General features: G+C 43.6%; 1 protein-coding gene across 3 annotated transcripts in view; it reads right to left on the bottom strand.

Moving 5' to 3' along the window:
• TMEFF2 (transmembrane protein with EGF like and two follistatin like domains 2) overlaps window positions 1–25,324 on the bottom strand; it is a 133,509-nt gene that overhangs the window by 30,474 nt on the left and 77,711 nt on the right. For all 3 annotated transcript variants that reach the window (XM_050899863.1, XM_050899861.1, XM_050899862.1), the window contains exons 5-7: window positions 25,126–25,222; window positions 4,331–4,479; window positions 3,092–3,151 (exon numbers count right to left, since the gene is read on the bottom strand). In XM_050899863.1, the coding sequence (XP_050755820.1) occupies window positions 3,092–3,151; window positions 4,331–4,479; window positions 25,126–25,222 (306 nt within the window). The remainder of the gene's footprint in view (window positions 1–3,091; window positions 3,152–4,330; window positions 4,480–25,125; window positions 25,223–25,324) is intronic.

Here is a 25,324-nt window from a genome sequence, read left to right on the forward strand (position 1 = left end):
GAACAGATGGTTTGAATAGTTCAATATGAAAAAAATCAGCTGGGTGTTGGGACTTGTGGTTGTTCGCAAAGCTGCTGCCTTCCTGGGACCCCACGTTGAGCATGCGGGGGTATTTATGGAAAAACCCGCACCACTCAGCTACCACAATCTCTGCAAAGAGCATTTGGCACTGCTGCATTAGCATAATTGACAACATCAATTATGCCCACTGCTATTCTCTCCCCTGGGAAAGTCAGTCCATATGAGTCAATGTTTTTAAAAGCGTGTAGTGCTCGTGGTCTCGGCGATTTTTAGTGCCATTAAATGGTAGAGAACAAAGGTATTCTCCGGGAAGGCGCAGGCTCAGGGAAATTGCTTCAGAGGCACGACAGCTGAGGAACTGCTGCTTTTTCACACAAAGCTCCCCGTGGTCACGGCAGCATTTCTCTTCTGAGGAGATACGAAGGTGGGAAAAAAGTAGCACATACCACATTCCTATAATAGCCATCATCAAATGTTTCTGCACTTGAAAGAATATGAGGACGGCATGGAGCTTCCTGCCTGGCAAACGCTGAAGCCTGAATGTCCACCAAGCCTCAGTTTTATACTGCTGTCTTCCTTTTCACCAACTATTTCCAAAAGGCTGGAGTTGTTACAGCTTTTTGATACAGCGGTCCCTTTCCCCTAGGGTCTCCAGCAGGGTTATGCCACAAACCTTTGAGGACACTGGAGGCATGTGGATTCCCCTGCATGAACTTGCAGCTTTCACCCTACATGCTGTCACCGTATGTAAAAATGAAAAAATTAAGCAAGAACAATAGTTAGGTGCACAAAAAGAAGACATCATCTGGTGCAAGTGACTGTGGTTCAGGTTAAATCAATGGATGGTACCTGATGAGACCCACCCAGAGGATACAGTCACTGCCCTCAAGAAGCCCATTGGGGCCTGAGCCATACCAGAAGCCTCGAGGAGCTGCTTGCTAAGGTGCAATGATGGCGCCTTTCTGTGCCAAAGAGGCACCTACTGGACCTCACTGCTGATTCAGGATGTCTCCATCCTTCCCATGGCTCTAGGGGAGCGAGGTGCCCTGTCTCCTTTCCACAGGCCCCCGTCACCTCTCGCTGGACCATCTGTTCCCACACTCCTCCTGACCTCTCAGCACTCGGAGACCGTCTCCACTACAGACCCCCTCCTCTGTGCCATAGCTCTGCCCTCCTCCCTGCCCAGTAACCCAGTTTCCTCCTGTGTTCCCTGCTTGACTCCCAACCCCTGACAATGTTTTGCTGCAATCAATTTTCTTCTACCCACCATCTCTCCTCTCAAGCGTGGGCTGAAATATCATCTCTCTCCTCAGCAAGAGCTGTTCTCTTCCTCCTGCCCACTTGAGCTGAAGGTGCCTTCTGTGCGCCTCTTCCTCCGTGACCCATGACTTGGCTTTCTCTTGTCATCACTATGATCTCCACCTCCTCCCTAATCCTCAACCTGTCTTTCCTCCCTTCTTGTTACAACTCAGTTGCTTCATGCTTAAATGTGCTGTCTCCTCTCTAGGTGATGTGGGTCACCACCATCCTAAAGCTAAAGCACCAGACAGCAGCAGAGTAGGACAGGTTGCACAACATTTAAAAAGGGGCTGCAGGCCTTCATCTTGACTTGGGGATGCCAGTGCTGTCCTCAGTTCACCAGCAAGGAGGATAAAGGATTCAACACAACAATATTAATTGCCCTTATTTCTAACTTAAAACAAATAATTTTGGCCTACTTGGCCATATCTCCTGCCCATCACAGGATACAACCTCAGCCCTTCCAGCCTTTTAAGAAAACTGACTGCTGCCTCCCAGAAAAAAGCTGAGTGTAATCAAGGGTTTGGGGGAAAGAGACTGAAGACTTTTCTCTCTTTGCATGACTCTCTCTTCACCCATGGAAGGGCTCCTTGGCAGCAGGAAATACCTGGACCATGGCTCATCTTTGATCTTTTGGAAATTAATCCCAGCATTTACTTTCCATACAAATTTCTGCCCTCTCTGCTTTGTGCTGCAGCCACCCCCAGCACCTAGCACTCCTCTGCCTCACTGAGACATCATTTATTCATAGCTCTATGTTTTAATCATCATGCACCATTTTTAAGTAGGAACAGAACAATCATTTCTAATGGCTGGGTACCCTATTAACGCAGGGACGTCATGCACAAAGGGCCCTCACAAGAGATGACCAGCTGAATTAACTACTGTCAGAGGACTCTCCTAGTAAGAAATGTTAAGACCTGTGAAACCACCAGCTGGATTTCACCTAAGCCATGCAGCAAGCTGCTCAGGTAAACCCAGCCATCTGCACCTACTCTCTCTAAATACTTTCAAAACACAAAAATATCACAGACTTAAGCAATGAATTTATCACCTGACCCATTTTCACAATACCTTCCCAAAGGCTTGAATTCTCAGTGTGAGCTGTGAATATTTGCATGCACTTGTGTGCGTGCACACACACACACATTCAATTTCTAAATCAATCCTCCCAGGCAAAGGGTGTAAAAAATGTCTCCCAAACCTCACTAGTATTTACATGTTTTTAATTTCAAATGCCATATAAGGCTATTCAGCCATTATATTTTATTGTAGCTTCTAAATAAATTAAAACCATTTATCACCTAAAAAAAAAATTTAAGAACCTTATTAACTTCACAGTTAAACACTGACAGGTAATATTATCTATTATGGCAATGTTTCATGGTATCACAGCTGTGCTATGCTCTGGATTTTCACTTTCTTAGACCTGTGTATCATGACAAAAATATACATAATCTAGTGCACTGATTCAATAATTTTCAATAATGTCTGCTAATTCTGGCAAACAGTTTACAATAGTTATTTCCACTGTCATAACAGGTGTTTTATGGCCAAAATATCTGTACATTGACAAAAATGGAAGCAGCCCATTTATTAAGAAGAAAGAGAGTTTCTAGCAAAAGAAAGAGTAATGCGAAGACAGTGTTTTCTTAAAGCAAACCAAGAAAACCATACTAGAAGACGAGGACACCTCACCTTAGCCAACGGAGGAGAAAAGAAACTTACACAGTTCCTGTGAATTGTGATTCTCACAGAATAGGAACCGTACCTGCGTAATCTGTCCTTGCGTAATGCCCATCTTCCGATTTTGTAGTTGTTGTAGTATTATCTGTGTAAAAAGAAATATGTTGAAGCGCTTGGGGAGCCTGTACTTGATACAGACTATGCCCCAGCCGCCAGTGCCGAGGCAAATGTAGCTTCGCTTGCATGCACAGCATCGCTGCTGGCTGCAAGGCCCCCCTGGGTCTGCCAGGTGAAAACAGCAGCATCCGGCTTTTTGGAATGAAACATGAAACATCTTCCATTAAGAAAACACATTTTTTTCTAACAATATGGGGTAACAGATTGCAGCTGGGATAAATATATCAGTATGAAGCAGGAGTTGTCATTTCTGTTCTGTTTGAAGTAATTGGGGAGTTTTAATATGTACCCTGAAATGAACTGCCATGTAGGGTGGTTAACTTTAAAGAGATAGGAATAAACTAGAATATGTTTAATACACCTGTATAGTATGGCCTTGTAAGTAGATGTACTAAGGATTTATAGGTCAAAAGCTGGGGGGGAAAAGCTATTAGGAGTCTGAGCCTCAGTAGACACTTTATTTACAGGAGCTATTTAAAGGCAAATTTTCTTCATTTTTATTTTAGAACAAAATAGAGTTTTTAAAGTCAACTCAAGGATTACAGGTGATGTAGCAGCCCATGAGCTGGGCACTGAGAAGCATGGCATTCATGGAGAAACACAGAGAGTCTTGAGCTGCTATCGGCAAAATTTCCTTCCAGGCACCTTTGGCATCTCGTGGGCCCAGCGCAGGTCACATGAGAAACAAGCACCAGCGCTGTGTTTGGGAGCACATCTTTGGCCTCCTGAGATTGCTTCGTGCTGCTCCAGTTAGGGGAGCAACAGAGGATCCATCCTGGGTGGCAAAATGTATCTGAGGGGCTCTCCTGCTGTCCTGCTCCGACTCCTATCCGGAGGACAGAGCTCTGGGCAAGCTGCTCTGGGCAAAACACAGGTGTCTGATTTTGAAACCAGTGCAGGGCTGGACAGTCCCCTGCTGCTGCGGGCAGAGCATGGGAAGCGTTATGCACATCACTCCTCGCGCCTCGCTTGGCATCTGTACCGCAGAGGGCTCTGCCCCCTCCCGCAGCCTGCGCTCTACAATATAAATTGCAAGAGTCTAATGGAAATGTAAGAAGTGCCAAAGAAGAAGCCAGCCCCGGTTCTTTTTTTTTCCTGAACAAAAATTGAAAACATTCTTTGAAATGAGTTTTGTTATGAGAGTTACCTTGACATCGACCCAAAGACATGACTTCAATTTTCTCCTGTTTCTGGCATGATGCCTCTTTGATTTGACATGCATTATCATAAGATTTCCCATCGGAAGCACAAAGAGGATTGAAGTTGGTTTGAGAACAGTCAATGTTGCACACACACCTGAAAAAATAAAGAAAGAGAAAAAAGAAGAGGCTAATATGAAAAAGTTTTTCATGACATCATAAATACATCTCAGAAATAAAAGTGTTTGTATTTTCCTGACTGCACAATGCAAATCAACACAATGAAAGTGGAAAGTTCTGTCAAGAGGTCATTTGTATTTCTGGATGGAAATGAAATGCGGGCAGAGGGGAGAGACACAGAAAAGAAAAACAAGCAAAAGGAAAGATAAAAAAGTGTGTTATACATGGAAAACTATGCCACAGCATTACCACTTGTAATTTCTTGCAAACCACAGAACACCCAAGCGGATAAGCAGATAATTCAAGCTGCTGCACCCTCTTGCAATTAAAGAAGCCACAAAATTCACCTCTGTTGAGGTGCTGCCCATCATATGTAACACTGTATAAATGTGGTTTTATATTGATTTATGATTTAATTCTGACAATAATTACAGCACCTATAGGCACTCTGATCATAATAAAAGATGTGATACTGAAGCTTCATCTCACCCTACTGGGATAAAACCACCTGCCAAGACTGAGACTGACAGTAGCGATGTGTGCCTAGGGGTGGTGGGATCTCCCCCAGCTCCTGGACACGGTGAGGCTACTCAGTATTAAAACCAGGGGAATGCTGTTTTTAGGAGAGACTTTGTGCACAAGCACTTTCTGAAGCATTTGAATAACTCGGCGACCAAAAAGCCTTACCCAGGTGTCACCCAGGAAGGTCAGCGCCCGCTCCCGACCTGGTGACGTGCTCTGCGTGGGGTGAAAGCTCCCACGGCCAAGAGCAGAGCGTGGCCAAGCGCGGGTAGGGCAGCGGCGGCCCTGTCCTCAGGGAGCATCTCCAGAGCCACAATGACCCAGCTCGTGAGCTCCTGGGCTGCCTTGAGACGTGAACCAAAGCACAGTGAGGGATTCACTTCAAAAGTCTGGTCCAGATCTGAACTAACACACTAACGTCGACATGTCCTGATCCCAGCAAGACTTGCCATTGCTCAGAAGATGGAGAAACCTAACTACTTCCACCAAGAGCAGGCTGCAGCCTTTTTTCTTTAGGTTTCTCCTATTTCGTTATCATTAGTGATATCAGACACCCTTGGGCATCAGCAAGGGAAAGGCATGCTAATCTTCTGTCCCCCGACTGCCATGTAACAGACAGCTCAGCCTCATCAACGCTTGCATTAACACGATGTGATCCTGCTTGGGGACAAAGCCAGAGGTCTTAACCTGGCAGCTGCTTCAGCTCTTCCGGGCACATCATTGTGCACATGCTGCTATCTAAACTCTTCCCAGCTCCTTCTGACATTTAAGGCAAAGTAATGCGACCGATGCTCTATCTCCAGCCCACTGGTTGCACTGAACCTCACAGCACCGACTCTACAGCTCTCCCTTTGGAAAGTTAAGTAATGGAAATGTCAGCCCCTAGCTTTGCAGCTTGATTTAAGAAAGTGTTTAAAAGTCATTTCACCTCCCATTTGCAGCAGACATCTGGACACCTTCAACCACTGGAAGTGTAAAGGGATATACGCAAGAGAAAAACTTTGGTGGAAAGAGGAAGCATAGGAAATTAGACAGCGTGGGTCAGATTTCTCCATCACCCCTTTGGCCTCCGGCCTCCGCAAACGTGCTCAGGGTGATGAAAATCAGTGGAACCAGTACTCGTCTTCTTTTAGACTTCCATTACATTGAGTAGGTCTATTTTCCCCAAATGTTCACAAAATACAGAAAATTTCAGCTCAAAAAGAGGCCAACGGTGAAAAGCTGTGGTTATAAATTAAATTACATGATTGCATAACTAGTGGAAGAGGAGAGTCTAGCTCCCTGTGTAACAATTTCCCCACACTGATGAACACACAGAATAGAAGAAAAAAATCCAGTCCATTTCCTAAGAACCTCCTTATCAGTGGAATAAGAATGTTCTGCTCCACCGAAATATTAACCATTGTCGTTTCTTCCCGCAGCCGTTTCCAGCTTCCCACCTTAGTCAAACTCACTTCATTAGGAAACATTTACTGCTCAATAGTAATTCTTTCCACGTAGCTCCACCATTTGCATTTCAGATGGGACACTATCAGCCATATGCTCCTTTTTTGTAATAAACCAGCTCAGAAACAGCTTCACTCCTCTACATTTTGCTACAAAAACTTAGTGTAGGTTAATATATATTATGTCTCAAGTCAAGAGAAAATTAAGTCAACAAGAAAATTAAAACAAAAGGGTGCTCTTTAGGGGAAATCTAAGCAACTTTGGATGCAATTTCAAAAATGCCTAGGGGACGTAGGAACCTATGCTCAGAGTTAGGCACTTAAGAAACATATTTTTAAAGGTGTTTAGATGCTTAAAGATGCATGCAAACACTTTGTGTGGGATTTTTGAAATCTCAGAGACCTGTCTCCCACTGATTTCAAAGACCATTTCAGAGCCCATTAGGCATTTATTTGCATCTTTTGATGCCTTACAAAAAACAAAGTTCCAAAATGACTTTTCTGACCTCTTTCAGTAAAAGTGAGAAGAGAAGCAAGATTTTTCTCAACTCCATTCTAAAATCTTAACTGTGAGACCAGCCTTTCTTTCCAAGCAAGATCTCTGTAGCCGCACGCTGCACTGAGAGAACGCACCACACGAGCACCATGCACCACGCGCTACTTGTGCTGATGTCAGATTGCTCGTGTGCACGGAAGAGCAGAAAGGGACAACCTCGGGATGACACTATTTGCTCAAGTCTTATAGGATCTCCTGTGTGAAGCCTGATTTTCAGGGTTGACTAGCTGGGCGGTGAAAAAACACTACAATAAACTTGTCACCCCAATCTCCTTGCTGCAAGAATCTGTGCATCATCCATCCCTTGCAGTTTTCAGCAGACAGCTTCTAGCTTGCATCTGCAGTTTCTTACTGCTTTTGCACTTATATACTCAAATCCTACTTTAAGGCTGCACAATTAAGTCAGCATCAAATATATGTCAGGAAATGCTAAAGGTAGGATTGCATCAGGAAGATTAATGTGCCTGGGTTGCTGACTCTGTTTAATTTATAGTGCTCATCTTATCAGGGAAAATGACAGTATATTCAAACACATTTTTTCAAGCTAGAGGAACAAGCAGTCTGCCATTTCAACCATGCCCCCGAAGTCCAGAAGAATAAATTACACAGAAAAAGGTGGGGCATTTACTCCAAACGTGCATGCCCAGGCACACGCGGCCACAGAGCATACATCATCCTTAAGTGGGATCCACCGGTGATGTAATAAATACAAAGCAAATGGCACTTAACATATTTGATTGAATGAAATCCTGTAGCCATAGGTAAATGGGCCTTCACTTCTTGAAGCATTATAAAATGCAGAAGTGGGACTGTCTCCTGTTAAACAAGCAGAACCAAACTGTGACATCCCCGCTTGGCCCCCAGGGCATACATTAGGTGAGAGTCCTAATGGTGCGCAAGACTTCACATCGTGTGGGGGACAGGAATCCCCTACCCCAAAGAGAGCCTCGCCCCAACACTTGTCATGCCCAGAAATCCTGTCCTGCTCCTAGCTAGCACCCAACGCTGGTGCTTCCCCTCTCACACTCCACCTGCAACCTGTCCAGGCTCTGCCCCGTCACCTTCTCGTTCTTTCACAACTGACAAAATCGGAGCAGCCTCATCTCTTTTGGTGGTTGTCTGTACTGGTCCCAGGGCTCCCCCAGGTCCTCCTGCCTGCACAGGGCTGGCAGCACACATCCTGCTGCCACGTGGCTGGCCGGCAGGCCAGCGGCCTGCCTGCAGCTTCCCGGTCCCTGAGGCACTTCAGTACACCTCTAATTTTAAGTAATTTGATCATTTGACCATTTTATCATCCTGGCTATAACTTCTGATTATAGTTATATCAATAAATCTATTTGGTTTTGGTGTTCCTAAGTGTAGCGCTGAAGAAAGCTTGGCAATATAAAGGCTGACTGAGCTTTCCTCAGGCTCAAGAAGCTGTGAGAAGGTCAATGAGGACTCCTAGGGGGTCATAGGATGAAACTGTACCCAAGAGCATACACAAAATACATGTGTAAGGCTTAACTATGCCTTCTGCAGTCAGAAAAGCAGCTTTAAAAGCATTTGTGAGGAAGGAGTGCTTCCAAGATGTCAGCTGATACCCTGCAGCTCCCCTGAGAAAGGAAGAAATACTGAATGCTGTCCCACAGGCCCATCGCATCTTTGAAGTAATGGGCTCATACGTTAATTGATTAAAATTTGGGCTGTCACTGTAAACAATCATTAAACAAGGCTCACTTTCTTATGTCTATTCTTCCAGGTCATTATGATAGTCTCTGATGAATTCTACTTCTTTTATATGCTTTATTTTATTCCATTTCATTTCATATGACGAAAATCTTGGAGGAGCTGAACATCCAGCAATTCACTTAGTTATTTTGGCGATCACGAAAGCAAAAAAATCAAAACAAACTAAAAAGACTGTCCGACGGGCACACCTGGGCACCTCCTCGGGGGATTTTGGGCTAACTCCCCCAGGCGCATCCTACAGCACAGCTTGGTGACATTGCTGGACTCTCTGATGAAAATATCACGTCAAGGAAGAACTGGCAGGTCTCTGCAGACAGAGTTGGTATTAGCTAACATGCTGGAGAAGCCCACGAGGCTGCCTATGGGAGGGCTGGCACAGCTGAACTAAGCTGTGACAGGTAAGATGCTGACGGGCACCTCCTTGTGCCTCACTATTGACTTGTGGGGTGCAAGCCACTGCACTTCTGTCAAGGCAGTAACTTCAATAAATGTACTAAAGAGCACAGGGGAACGAACCCATGTGCATTTTGGGAGTGGTTGTCACTATTTCACCTGTGTAACATGCTTCTCCCCTTCCCAGGGAAAGGAGACAGAAGTGCAGAAGTAGACCGGTAGTTATTTCCTGTACAGGTCTTGGCCACGAAAAAAGAAGCTGCCCAGACCTCAGAGAGGTCTGTGTCCCAGCAGTGATGGCAATGTGCTGCACCAGGCTGCTTGGCCAAGCTAGAGCAGCCAACTTGGCTTTCTGTTGAATTAGTCTCTGTAAAAATTAATGGGGTCAACAAACCAGGCACGGGTGAGTACACCGGTGAGCACACAGGCTCCTAACTCCCCACTCTTCTGCAAATACCATATGGCATTATTTTCTGGCCACAGAGAGTATCTTTGCCTGCAGAAAGCATGCCACTGAAGAGAGGATTCACGGCTATGAAGGACTGTCCCTGGAGGGAGGAACTGCGTTTTAAGGAGGTGTCTCAATAAAACAAGAGAATTGTTCTTTGCCCATGAAGTGTAGGGGAATGCTATATTTCCTTAGTTCATGAATAAAGCATAATCATTAGTGACAGGGCGATGACAAAAAGAACCCCACTCCATGCTTTATCTTTACTCCTAAGACAACTATTCAGTCTTTGTTTTCAGCAATGTATTACTGAAAAATAATTTTAAAAAAATTACTATGCAATAACTGCGCGTAGCATGAGGAAGGTTTCATATGTAGCTCTGATGGGAAGAAAGGAGGATAAATGAGACAATGCTTCTAAAAGAGCGGTTTTACTGGGAACAGATGCAGGCACATTTTTGTCAGAGCGAGATGGCAATGGCAGTTCTTCCCTATTCAACATCTTTTAATTAGCCCTCTGCAGTTTGGAAACCTGAGAGCATTGTTGGTACTACCTCTGTTTATTAAAGATTCATATTCAGACTTTGCTGGCCATGGGTCATTTGCTTTTTGGAACCAGAGCAACAGAAAATTGTGTCTGAGATATCTGCAAAAAAGTACTTAATGAAATGACTAACGTCTTCAGCCAAGTGTCTAGTTGATTACAGGGTCCAAACAGCAGAACAGCAATAAATCTGCCACAAAGAGAATTGTCAGTCAAGAAAAAAGGCATAAAACCAAACAGACAGGGAAGCGAAAGCTAAAAATGTGAAAATGCAAATCTAGTGTTATTTTTACTAGTCAGAGCTCTGATATTTGAGCGCATATGCTAATTTGGTCAAGTGTGAGATCCCACCATGTCTCAGCGAGCACTATTTTACAGGGAAAGTGATGTTCCATTCTGCAATCATTTTAAACGTCGTATATTTTCTCCAGGCAAAAATAAAAAAAGCGAGGAAAAAAACAACAACATTTTGCAGCATAAAAAAGCCGAAAGCCTTCCCTTTGCCATAAAACAGTGTATAAATAAAAACATGGTTGTTGTACATTTATGATATTTCCACTGGAGACATTTCTTATCTTCCTCTGTTCTGACTAGAAAACAGTGATCAGAAACTGAGATTTCTGGTTGGATGTCAGTACGGTCCTCTCCAAGCCCCCTGCCCCTCCGAGTAGGACATTAAATGCCCATTTAAAGCAAACCTGGCAGTACACGCCTGCATAAAGAGCCTGGCAATCAGTCCCAAATGCCTTCTCTATCATTTGGATTCCTGCAAGGTTTTTCTTTCTGGTACACGGGGCATCTTTGTTGACATTACCAGCAGGCAAGTTGAAATGAAGCCAGGCTTAACATTACGCCTCAACGTTTGAACATGCATTGTACAGTGGTTCAGCCGCGTGTCAGGAGGCTGGTGGGAGCGCTCGTTTACCCAGGCAGCTTTGGGTATGTTTAATATGTCTCAACACAACACCATGCAGAGATACTTGAACTAGCTCTAAGCAGGGACTGGCAAGGTTAACCAGGCTGGGCAGAGCCAGCCTCTGGGAGCTCAGCTAGCCCGTTCAGACCGTCTGTGTGCTGCGGCATTGCGCCTTGTTAAAACACACTGCCTGCAATACTCCTTTACTTGGGAGCAGCGACAGCTCACCTCTGCTACCCACCTCGGCACCACATCAGTCATCCTCAAAGCTGCCCGCACACACAGACAGCTAAATTGGATTGCTCCACGGGGCTTGCATGCACCTTCGTTTCGACATCGGTCTCAAAAGGACCACATAAATACCAGCTTCTTCCTTTGACCCTCAGCCCATTTACAAGTACAACACTGAGCTTTACAGTAATCTCATACAGCCCTATAGCAGCAATTACTTGGTACTATTATACCCATTTTACAGAGAGGTAAGTTTTAGTGTAACGTCCTGGCACGCTCAATACAGAGTCAACAGGGACTTTTGGTAGCTTGGCCAAGCTCAGGTACCCTACAGTGATCTCTGCAGCGTGTGCAGCCCAAGAGGATGGCACCCAATGATGCCTCCAGCCAGGAGACAAAACTGCCCGGCATCATTGCCTGGTTTTGCATACAGCTGAACATCAGTTACACAGACGTACATATATATAAATTAGTATATATAAAATATATTCATAATGCACACAAGCACACAGTATTTTACACTTTCTATGAATCATACCCTACAACCTGCCTGTGCTTGCCGGGAGATTGAAATCCTATCACTGCACTCTTAGGAACATCATTAAGAGGCTTAAAGAACAGAGACACTATGTGTCTCCTTCAAAACAAACTTTGCTGTATTTTTGAGACTGATGCAAAACTTTAGCTGCAGTGCAGAACAACAAACAATACATATTTTATAATGGCAGCACAAAAATAGCATGTGATATTTCTTTCCTGGGCCTGCTAGTGCTTCTCTTCTGCTTTAAGATCACAACAGAAGAAAAAGCACGGCTTATTTTGAGTGCCTTCCATTCAATGTTACTTATTTATTTATCTAATTTATTTTTCCTTTTTGTCCTTTGCAGCCCAGCTTCTGCACTAAGGGCTTTAACACGTCTACTTTTCACAGTGGCTTCACTGGGATATTTTACCTATTTCAACTGTTCAAATGTTTATCTTCACCAGGAGTAAAAGGAGAAAAGCTTGATTCCCTCAGGGTGATGCAATGTTTCTGCATGGCATTTCAATAGCATCCTGTTATTCAAACAATTAGAAATCACAGAGACCATGCACAGAATTATCAGCATACTGCACAGAGATTTTTATTATTATGTAGTGCATAATGAAAATGATTTGAAGGACTCCAAAGCATCATAACAGAAGGAAGCGCTGAATAATCAGGTGATTTTTTTTTTTTTGACTGCAAGAGACCAAAATATTGTTTACTGGACATATGTCAAGCTAAAATGCACTAAAGTGGTGAATATATTTATTGATGCCCTTCCTTGCATACCAAATACAACATACTCTGGGAGTCTAGCTGGAGCACACAGCCAGGAGCGAGGGCAATTGCCGTACAGCTGCCACGTTGCTGCTGCTTAATAGCAGGGAGTGACTGGCAATGCTTAAAAATATGTATGGATATTTCAGAGCACATTTGTTGTGACAGCTCACAGAGGTTGTTTCAAAACGGTTTCACAGACCGCTTCCCGAGGCATCTCACCTTACAGACGTGAGGAGAGCCGCCTGGGCGCTGGCTCCTTCCCAGAGCCGGACCAGCTCGGTGAGGAGCTGGTCCCATGCTCCACCAGTTCTCAAGGGTTCATCCTGGAGACTGCGGGTCATGAAAACTGCTTTAATCTGCTGTGCAAGACACTGCAACTTGATTCCTAATTCTCTTTTTGTTTTTTTCCTGTAACTTTCTTTGCTAAGTTTTCGACAAAAAACATCACAAACTTCACCTTTGCTTCCCTCTTACAATTCAAAGCACCAATTATAATATGACCTTCATCTGGCTTCCTGATGCCTCTAGTGCCCTCAACAGTACATTGAATTGTATGCTAACACCTTTAGGGCAAAATAAATGTCTCATTTTATTTTTTTTTAAATATCATTCCTATTTAAAAGGAACTAAATTATGTAAAGCAGTCTTTGCTAGACTAGATGCTTTAAACTCAAACAGAGAAACTAGAGAATTACAAGGCTGACGACTGGGTTTGAAGAGCGACGGAAAAATCCTCACGCTAGCTGTGTGACCAGAGAAGAAAATTCTAATTCTGTTCACATGCCAATTCAAGTGTCTGCAGGTATCCAGTGTGTGAAGTTTATTTAAAGCGCATAGAATAAAAGAAATGCCTTTTTATGGTTTGCCTACACTTGGTGTCCTTCACATCTCTATAGTCTGTGCTAAAACAAAGCTTTGCTGACTGTTTCTCTCCGTCTGTAAACATTTGAGGCTGCCCTTCACGAACATTTTATCGCTTCACACTCCTGATATTGTTCGCTCCTATCTTGAAGTCAGCAGAATAATGAGAATTGTTCCCACGAACCCCAGCGTTTCACTCCGGCCTCCAACAGCCAGTGGGAATGTTGCAACATCTGGTGGGAAGCACGGGACACCATCTAGCTGCAGGTCCTGGCATGGACCTTGCCACACGGGAAGGCTCAGTCTGCTCGCGAAGAACTGCGGCACCAGCTGGGACCAACGGCAAATTTCCAGTAACATCTTTGTTAACAACACTAGAAGTTACTTCTGAAAGCAGAAAGTGGACTCTGATTTATCAGGGAGAGTAAAGGGACGACGGCCTTCTGGCTAGTGGAGACCAGTGTGCTGCAAGCCCTGTCCCATGCAGCATGTGAGCCATCCACTGCCGGTGGGGAAGGCAAGGCTTAGGAGTGACCTTCCTAAAACTAGTGAGAAAACCGTGGTAAAATAATTCCTCCTTGTAAAGATTCCCTCCACATGTACAAAATCAGACTACCTCTCACCATAAACTGCTCTGCGTCCTCAAACACGTGTGCTTCCCACTTCCGAGGAGACCTGCCTGATGCAGCACCATCCGAATCGGCTGCGTACTCCAGGCTACCCTGCTTGGTAAGCTGACTTAAATTACAAAACAAAATCCAGTCTAGCTATTTAATGAAATTTTAGGAGGATACTTCCAGGCTTTCCTTCAGGCATTGTTTGCACCTCCTGCACAGACAGAAATAAGGCAAGATAACCTCATGTCATCCCACACAGTGGTGAAATGAGATCTTGGCCCATAGGTATGAGTCTGGGACCCGAGCAAATAGCTGCACATGCAAGGAGAGAGCAGTAGTAACCCTCTTTTTCCTCAGAGCGTTCAGGTCTGTAGGTTAAAGCTGCTGTACAAAACTAGGTATTATTACTGGCTGGGGATGCTGCCTCTTCTCTTCCTGTCTCATGATGACCACAGTGGTTGATTGCTTTTGGGAGCAAGCCCCAAGGGAAAGTATCTGTCTTGGTTTCGGCTGGGACAGAGTTAACTCTCTTCTTAGTAGCTGGTACAGTGCTGTGTTTTGGATTTAGTGTGAGAATGATGTTGATAACACGCTGATGTTTTAGTTGTTGCTAAGTAGTGCTTCTCTTAAGCCAAGGACTTTTCAGTTTCCCATGCTCTGCCAGCAAGCAGGTGTGCAAGAAGCTGGGAGGGAGCAGAGCCAGGACAGGTGACCCGAACTAGCCAAAGGGATATTCCATACCATGGAACGTCATGCCCAGTATATAAACAGGGGGAGTTGGCCGGGCGGCGCGGATGGTGGCTCTGGCATCAGTCAGCGGGTGGTGAGCAATTGCACTGTGCATCACTGGGTTTTTTTTCCTTTTTTTTCCCCCTCCTTTTTTTGTTATATTCCTTTTCATTATTATTATTATTATTATAATATTTCATTATTATTATTGTTAGTATTATATTTTACTTTAGTTATTAAACTGTTCTTATCTCAACCCACGAGTTCTACCCTCAAGAATCTTTCCTGATTCTCCTCCCCATCCCACTGGGAGCGGGGGCGGGGGGGAGTGAGGGAGCAGCTGCGTGGTGCTTGGCTGCTGGCTGGGGTTAAACCACGACAGTATCACTGCCAGGGAAAGGAAGACGAACGAATGAATGAAATGTGCCATCTCAAGGACACGTCCTTGCCAGCAAACTAATGAGATGAGAGTAACCTTCTTCAGGTCTGGGACACAGATCAGTGGAATCTACCTGCAGCTCCTGAAAGGGATGTGCCACAAGCACTGCACCCTGGCCAGGACGGGCGTCCCTGGGGCACCCGTGCTTTTCCACATGGGAGAGCTTTGTTACAAAATGGACAGGCTGAGAAACAGCAATTAAGTCTGTATATCTGGGCACATCTCATACAGGCTTTTAGCTGTGACTTGCACGTGGGAAAGGACCAGGGCAGGAGATGGACACCGTGGGGAAGGGACACTTGCCACCCCGCAGCGGCTGTGAGAGCTGAGGTCAGCCCTGCGCGTCAGCTCCTATTGAGTTTTCCTCAGGCTCATATTTAATGCATGGGATGTATTTTTAATGGCTTAGATGTGTGAACAAATCGTGGCCTTGATGTTCCAACATGGGTGTGTGAAGGAGCCTCCGACCTTCTGCAATGGATGCAGTTTTAATTTAATAGTTAACACAAAGTGGGATGGAAGAGATGAAGTATTCTATTAAGACATTTGATAATAAATTGGAAAGTGCTTTCCCAGTGCTTTACATAGTTATTCTCTCTGCTGATCTATTTAGCCAACACATGTAATTCTGAGCTACAAAGTTGTATTCCTGCTTTCGTAAACATACTTACATAAAACTCAATAACAACACAGTCTATTTATTGCTAAAATGCCAGTAGAAAATTGGAAAAGGTATAAATACAATTCATTGCTGGTGATCTCCTGCCCCCTGAAGGCACTGTAAGGCTCCAAATCTTGCTCAGTTCACAGCATCATAAAACTGAAGCAATAAATGTCACTCCTTTCTTGATTGCGCATTAGGCCAATCGGCTTTTTATTGCAACTAAATAGGCCGTCATGAAGGCACCACTCAGTTTACTACTAGGGTATGACTTTGGCTAAATGGGGGGCCAGGGAGGGAGGAAAGCTTATTTTTAAATAACAAAAAGGGGAAAAGAAAACAGGAAAAAAAAGGTGCAAAAGCACTTTGCTCTCCAAGGTCTCTGCACTTGCTCTTTCATGCTGTAATGCCCTGATGTACGCAGATGATTATGTGTCAATGCACATTAATATCTGATGTGCATTATCACATTATCCCTTATGTGCACTTTCACAGCCTGGTGAGCCCAGGCTCTCCCAGCCATGGGGTTACACAACCAAGCAGTGGCTTTGCCTTGGAGCACCTGCGCACAGCTCTGCCCTTGCAGAGCCAAAAGGGATCCTTCTGTGTACCTCCCACAAAGCAGCAGGAGCAGGGCACGATCTTTACAACACCCTGTATTACAGCAAGAGCACAAAACAGACGGCCAAACCCATTCCTTCAAATGCAAATAAAGGTGTGCGCTCAGAAGGCTGCTACATTTTCCTACCTAGGACTGAAAACCGCAGTCACAGCTGGTGGCAGAGGAATTAAAAAAAAACCAACCAGGTTCATTTGCTCCCCTGTTAAACTGGGCACATAAAATGGTTGCTCTCTGCCGTGCTGTCACATGTATATGTTGTATATGGACATTTCCTGAAAACAGAGAGGAATGCTGTTGCTGTCTCGCACAATGCCCAGCCACACACGTGCACCCTTGTAACGTGCACAGATCGGCGATAACACAGTCCACAGCCACACCACCTCGATGCCAGCCAAACCGCTAGCCCACACATCCTCCAGCTGTCCCCACCATATAAATGTTTAATTCCCCTGCTCCATGCTGGGTGTGCCATTTCAGCCTCCAAGCCAGGCAGAGGGAAGGCAGGTGAGGAGGACCTCCCCGCTGCCTTCAGGTAGCGTCCCCAAAACCCTCCCCGAGCCCCTGCACGTGGGCAGCCGCTGTGGCTCCTCCCCACTCTCCAGCAAACAGCAAAATGGACTAGCTGCAAGTCAGCTTTAGGTTTTCTCCCTGCTTCCACAGTCCTCTGTCCTTTCCCAGTCCATCCTCCAGCCTTCTCTGCCATGACCACCCATCCCTATATGCCTCCTGTCCACACACCACATGCTGAACGTAGGGGTAGGCATCTTGGCCATGGAAACCTAACAGGAAAATTTGGCTACTTTGAGCCACACTTTTAACATTATTGCAGCTTTTTTTTTTCAACTCTAATGTTGACAAACTAATAATTGTGAAGACAAATGACAGCTCGACATGTCTTACAAGCCTTCCTCCCCTTAAATTTCAGAAGAATTTGTGTCTTGCTCCTACAGGAGCATGGCACCATAAGAGAAGAAAACCCCCCAAAATCTCAGAAGTTATTTTTGGCTTTTCACAAATCAATATTTCCTCTGAAGCAATTGAAGCAGTCAGTAAGCCAAATTCTGCTTTTATCATCACAATTTCCAAGTTATTCCTTTGCACTCTGTGAACGACTGTGCATTTACACTGTGACAGAGTCTGTTCTCCCTTCTGCCAGCGAAAGGCTCCACTGGCTACCGAGAAGTTACTCCACGGTTATTATACTGGGAGAGAACTTTTGTTTCACTGAAGTCAGTGGAATAACTTTCACTGACTTCCATAAGCTGGAAGTTCACCTTCTGAAACTGAAAACTAAGTTTGGATCAGCATCTGAAAAGAGGAGCACAAGGAAAAAAATCTATAAGCTTTATGACTGTGTAGGGTATTATCCCCTGGACACACAGTGAGTTTTGCTGTAATTGCAAAAGATAAAAAATGTCTTTTTTATTACAAAACCAAACGTTAGGGATTCTAGTTTTCGGATAAGAGATGGATGTGTCGTATAGGGTCTCTAAAATACCTACTCGGGTGAGTAGTACAGATGGAACACAATGTGGGTTTGCATTTATCTGAGAACATTTAGAGCCGTGATGTATAGTCTACATAACAGACTTCCTCGATGTATAGAGAAAATATAGCCAATTTCTTTGTGTAGGCTGAATTATTTACCAGAGTGTTCCAAAGTGTATTGGTAATAAAACACTATGAAGTATAAGTAACTCCAGACAATCTTGGCTTATGTTAAAACCAGTTTTTTTTAAGAATGTTATTAAGAAAATAAATCCTGAAAATCTGGAAAGGCACGACTTTGTCAAATGAACATAAGCCTCTGAAGGATTGTGTTGACTCAATGGATGGAAAGGTCAAATTCTCCCAACCATCACCCTAAGGGAGTTGGGAATCAGTCTCACTTCAAAATCAAATAGGCTATTTTGGCACCAGATGAAGGATGCAAGATGGTAAGGTGATTTTGTGAAACTTACCTGACTGGGAAAAATGGCTGCTTTTAACTAAAACCAAATAAAATATATGTAGAGTAAAACAATTTCACCAGATGGCCAAACAAGCCATCATTTTTCCAAGCATTAACTTTCCAGCCAAGCCACTAGTAGTACATTCAGTTTAGAAAGACAATGTGCTCATTCCTGCCTCCTACTCTGGAGGACTGGACCATAAGCTGCTCTTAGAGAAACATCCTCTGAAGATAAAGCTAACTTCTTGTTCCCATATCTTCCCTTGCTCTTTCTGCAGACTCATTGCTGAGAAGGAGGAAAACCATGTATTTTTGGCTTGCTTTAAGGTCTTTTAGAAGTCATGGGGATCTTTCTCTGGCTATGGCTGGGCACAAAATCACTTTTTCACCTGGGCTAGTTTTAAGTTGAAACTGCCCACTGAAAGAGTCCTACAATATCTCAGTAGCTTGCCAGCGAGAAACCTGACAGGAACTATGGCATTCATGCAATGCTCACCTGGGGACCGTATTTTCTGACTTTTATATGATGTCTAGACACTGGTTGCTAATAAGCCTGAAGCTTTCACCTAAGCTGGAACTGCTGCGACTTTGTTCTTGTTTGTGCTGTGGACAGCAATTCAAGCTACAATTCTGTATTTTGGTAGTTTTCCCATTTTTGTGCCAGTTCCCATGGCATTTCTTTCCACAGCCCAAATGAAGGAACATGACCGGGTTCTCTAGTCAGCTCTCAGGCCCCAGGCAGCAGATCTGGCTGACCAGCCTCCTATAAAAGCCACTGACCCGGCCCTTTCTCAGAGCAGGCTTAATAATTAAAATATAACATATAGACAGGTAAGTGTCATCTTGCTTTTTCTAATGTTCCTGATGTTTTGTCTTTCATTGCAAATCCTTCATTGACCAATTTCCAGTTGCTTAGGCTACTTTTGTACAGTATTACTGACTCTTAGCGCACTGCATGGTATCTCTACAGTTATCTCAACATGGTATCTCAACAGTTACACTGGATGTCAGCTGCTTTCTTTTTATTTCAAAATCTTTTAACCATAGAACATGCACCAAATGAAACATTAACAGTTAACAGAGCCAGAACTGGGCTAATTTCTAGGCAGGCACTGGAGGTAGCTCTGTTATTAGGCTGGGGCTAAGTGACAGGGGTGTAAGAGGGTGTAAGCTGCTTGGTCGTCTCCTGCTGTGCAATGCAGAGATCGTGTGCTGCAGTGCCTTTACTTTCCTCTGTAAACCCTTGCCTGGACTGTTAGTAGACATGACTACTAAGCTCCACGTGAAGATTTATGCAGCAGCAGCTTCACTTCATGCCTTAGGTATGATGTCAAGTTAAGCAGAAATTTAAGTCTTTGCAGGATTGTGGTTTTTTAATGATTTGATTCCATTTCTGTGTTTATTTGAACCACAAGTCCAATGAGTATGTTTAAGAGTTATACATAGCCATGAATGAAGATCTACTTTTTCTCTAAAAGAGAGAGGAAAGCAGCAGAAAACAGTAATATATCTACTGTATAATGCACGGGACATTGCAGATGTTAAAGAAGCTTGTTGTTTCTGCATCTGGAACAAGTAGGTCACACATAGTTATTATACACACTGCTGAACATGAAACAGCCAATACCCGTGTAATATATGTGAGCTTTCAAACTACCTTTTAGTACTTTATAGTAGTACAGCATCTTGTTTGCAGATGCTCTGGTTGAGAGCAACTGATGGAAGGGGGAATTGACACAAAGCTAACTGACCTAATTGCTGCGTGAACTGAGAAGCTGGCAAAATCATTAGTTTCTTTTATATGTTTTCTTTCTATACTATAATAAAGATAAATATTGATTGCTAGAGCAATATTGATTGTAGGGGTCGCTGCAGATGGCAGCTGCATGATTTGCACAAATATCTCCCATGTACAGCCCCGCTTATTTGCATGAGAATGCAGTTTCACCATCCTCATGTGTTGCAGACTGTTCACTTGCCTCATAGGAGCATTTACCCGAACTATACATATCAGTGATTAGCAGCAAAATATGAAACAAAGGACTCAAATAGTTCATCATCTTAATACATTTTGTGTGTGTGTCTGTCTGCTGTGGGTAGGTGGAGTTTACTGTCCCAGCCATGTGGAAAGAAGTGCAGGACACAAGGGACGTGCTGTAATTATGCTGCAACATCACCACCTCACTTGGGAATACCACCCAGCTGCACGGCATGCCTGAGATGGATGCTCCTTCCTTCACCCACTGACCTAGGCACTGAACATGCCCAGCCCCTTCATTCAGGCCTGGATGCCTTCCTCCAAGCTCCCAGCTTTGGGTCATCAGGGACACAGTGTCCCCACAGAATGGCTTCAGCATCTTCTCCTGAGCTGAACCTGCCCAGTGGGATCCTTGTCCACTTGCAAGAAATGGAAAAGGCCCCTCCAGCGTGGGCCAGGCTCATGAGGAGGGAGGAAAGTTGCCTACCACAAGCATGGTGCCTATGGCAGAGCACAAAACCCTACGCTCAGCCAAGGAGGAGTCCTTGGGGGTGTGTGGGACCAAGTTGTGGGAAGCAGCAGATGTATTTACGCCCCTTTTTATCACTGGTGCAAACCCCTAAGTGGCCCATTCAAGGTCAGGCACCTCATGCCAGGGATACTGCTGCCTCTCTCCTCCACCTGCAACCTCCAGGAAGGAGGAAGGGGAAGGCAGAGGAGCAATCTGCAGAGATGGCCTCCTCACCTCCTCGGACACTGCCAGGTTGCAGGGAAAGCACTCTCTCCTGAGCACGTTACACATCTCTGCATGTCTGTCTTATAGCTAGCAAACTGCATCTTATTCTGGGCAATGCTGCACTCTGAGACTGCTGCTGGCTGACCTGCTGATATTGAAATTCAAAGGAAAAGCATGCATATTTAACCCCAATTCATCATTTTGATTTTGATTAACTCTACAAGTCAGAGGTTTGCAGGCTTTAATCTTGTTTTAAGAAAATACTCCTGTCCTCTCTTCTTGGCATTTTCCAACAGGAAATTCAACAGAAGGGTTTTTCCTATTATTTATCTCCTTCCACTTACTTGGACACATCGTGGACCTCTGAAATAGCTGCCCAGTATCTATCCAAACCATGGCTTGTCCAGTGTAGAGAATGCTCTTATTTCCTCAGTGGCCCATAAGGAGGAGATTAATACTGGAATCCAGGTTTCTGACGTGGTTATGCACTGACACTAAGCCACTTTAGCAGATGAGCAGGCACTCCATTTGGTGAGTACTATTTATATACAGTGAGTATTTCATAGATGCTTTTTGGAAGATCTTAGAAATACATCACAGTTCAGAATGTTACGCTTCCTTCTTCATTCCCTTTTAAGTATATCTCTCGGGGTGTTATGTTGAGTAGCCCTGTCTTACAAAATCAATTATTCCTTAGCCAGCTCAGAAATAAAACCCAAAGTAAGCAACACTAAATGTCTGATTTACCAATAGATTGCAATCCAGTGCTAAAGAGCATAGCCACTGCCCTGCTTTAAATATTCATGAAGCCCACTGGTGCAAAATGCATTAAAGGTGGGAATAATGCCAGTAATACACGATCCTCTTAGTGACAAGAAGCTTTCACATACTAAAGTAGCAAGATGTTAAAGACTTTCAACTGAACAGTCTTTGTTCTTAACCTAGAGAAAGAGATTCACTAATGGAATGCCAAATTGCATTCACTCTCATGATATTAGACTGCAGAATAGGATAATAATACATGTGTGCTTTACCATGCTGTGGAAAACCTGTTATTACAGTGGGTTCTTTTCTGCCTTTTCTTTGTACTTTCCAGAAAATGTTCACACACATATCTTACCCCTTCGAGTTGTCTTCCATGTGACAAACCCTCTATCAGAATCCCAGGAGTTTAGGCATTAACAGATTGGTTTTACGCAAATAAGATTTAAAAATAATGGTGATACAGTACAATAACACAATTTAGCTGAGTGACAATTGGCAATGAATAACCAAAAAAAACCAAACCGAAAGAGTTAAACCAGAGACAAGGGATTGCAAAATAACAGACTGTGGCAATGCAGAATAATGTTAATTGTCTCTTTAAATCAGCAGCAGCCCAACCACACACATCTGCTATCACACCTGTGCTCTCTTCTCTGATCTACTCTGGCACCCTAGAAATATTAGGCGAACAGCCAGACTCGTATCTCCAGCTCTCTGCAGTCTGGCTCTGCTACCAGCTTGCATCCTTCTTACCTGGAATGGATCAAGCACTGACCCTGCACCCTCAAACTGTTTCTGATTGATAGGGGACACCGCCGGTGCCGGGCTCGTCACCCTGTAACAACAGGTCCCGGGGCCGCTGGGAGCCACTGACCCCATTTGGATTTTACAAACCTCATCAGTCAGGTGAGATAGCTAATGGAGTCCTGCTTACATCTGAAATTTGATCCACATAAAAATAGTGATCAAATAATAAACTGAAATTTCTTTTCCCACTTAATCTAAGGACATTTTCTGCACACCAAATCTTGGCAGGGGGAGTGGGGGAATATGTCTATCTGGTGCCAAACATGGAAATTCAATTAATGTACATTTGAAAGATGGATCTAGATCCCCCATACATAGTCCGCTTTTATTCTAGAAATAAGAATAACAAAGAGCTAACACCCAGAAGGCTCATTTTTTAGAAAGACATTTATCCAAGACTAATCAGGGGCAGGGACAGGAAAACAGGGCTCTGTTATGGCATATGAAGTTGTTTACTTCAAAGCAGACCTTTAACAGGCTTTACATGGTCTTTGTACTTCTAGTTGGATATCTGCTTTCCTGCCTTTTAACAGTTTGTCTGGTAGCATCTTCCCAGTAAATGCCCTTCCCCGCTTCCCGCCCTGAGAAGTGTCTTGCCCTGCAGAAAGACCGCCTGTCAATAAAGATTGAGAACTTCAGCTCCTGCAGTCATTACGCTGCTCTGTATAAACCAAGTTGTTTCAAAGGGAGGAATTAGATAGTGCAAAAGCTGCAGTGGGAACATTACTGGAGTAAGTTGGATCAGGCTATTTTACCAAGCTATTTCTGGAAAAAAATAAACACTGCTACTCAGTGCTTATGATTAATAATGTTATCGTGTAGCTAATTTTATTCCTTGCCCCTCTCTTCTCCTGCCTTCCAATTTGGAAGTGCACTTAATTATGAAAACATGAGCACTAGACTGTGAATTTTGATACATTAATTTTACCATGGTTTTGTTTCTGCACTGCACCACCAAAACTCTCAAGGACGACTGGTCAAGGAGACAATGAAAATCTTGACACCCGGGGTAATGTTCTTAAGCAAAGTCAAAATTAAGCAATTTCTTCCACACAAATCTCATTACATTACTGCAAACCTATAACCATGATGCATCTTGCTTCTGTTTTTCAACACCACAATTTCTTTTGATGACTGGAGCCAGAGCAAGGCCTTTGTGGCTTGTTTACTTGGTGTTTTTTAAAGACTAGAACTGGAGGTTATTAAAAGCCTGGCAAGACAAAACCTAAATGAGCACAAATGGATGACCATGACCATATTCCTAAGCTTCTTCACTGAACAGCAGAAACATTCATAATTTCATGCCTGACCAACAGTGCATGGATGTCTTGCCTCGATGAGGTCAGCTGCCCAACACGGGGCCCAATTATCATGTTCACCATTCATACTTTCACACTCCTCTCTGCTCCATTCCTACTGTCCAAGTTAGAGTTCGGGCAATATTGCTTTATTGACATCTCACTGCACAGTCTCTGTATCCATCCTTTAGCTACCACCAGCCCACAGCTTCAGAATCGTCATCCAGACAACAGCTCTAACATTTGCATGATTATTTTGTTGTCTCTCTAAATTTGTTTTAATTAGTTAGATAGAAATATGAGGCTTGGCATTAAGGCAGTGTTAGAAGTATAGCTCTGTGAATAGCGGCTTTTTTGATCTATTGGCAGTTCCAAAATCACAATTAAATGATTAGTTTAAAGTTAGCTTAATAGATGTTTGCATAGTTTCTAGGCAAAATGAAAAATAAAAAAAAAAATTCTGAGTAGATAGAACTATTTCCCTTCAGCTTATGTGGTTAAGGTTTAAAATAATAAAAAAACTCTGAATACTTTTGAAACCTCTTTTTAAAAATACCCCCACCCCCCCACACCCCCCCAATTTCTATTGAGAAAATGTCTAAATGTACGCTCTAATTATTTCAAACATTTGAGGGTTAGGTCTTCAACTCCAGCAACTAGGAAAAAGTGAGACAGATTTCCCAGTGTTTCTAATGCCACACGTGAATTAACATGATGGTAATGCTAATGATACTTCTTAACTGGAAAAGCTTTAGGTCAATTATTTTTCCCAATTCTATTTTTCCCAAAGTATAAAGCTGTAAAACCCCAGATGGAATAACATAAGTTATAACAGCAACAAAATGGATAACTGTGTTTCTAGCCTTTGTCTAAATTGTGCATGTTCCAAAATTACAAACCAGACTGTTTTATACATTTTTTCAGAGTAATAACCATCTCAATTACTGTGCGATGAATCTCTGGGTGCAGAAAATTGAATATCTAATATTTGTAATGCTTTCTAAACCACAGTACCTTTAAATAATACAACATTCATTAAAATAGAAGAGTAGACCAAATTACTGTACCAAACATCCTCTGCATCTTCGTCACACTCTGCCCCAAACTGGCAAATGTCACAGGTCGATGTCTCTTTTTGATTGGTTTCACCTGAGCCTTCATTGACTGTTTGATGGAAAGCAGAAGAATATACATTAGTAAAGACAGCACTGTAGCAAAGCACTTCTCTCTCTCTAGAAAAATCTATTCACCGCGTCAGCTTAATGT

The sequence above is a fragment of the Gymnogyps californianus genome, chromosome 7 (genome assembly GCF_018139145.2).
Source record: "Gymnogyps californianus isolate 813 chromosome 7, ASM1813914v2, whole genome shotgun sequence".
Classification (NCBI taxonomy): domain Eukaryota; kingdom Metazoa; phylum Chordata; class Aves; order Accipitriformes; family Cathartidae; genus Gymnogyps; species Gymnogyps californianus.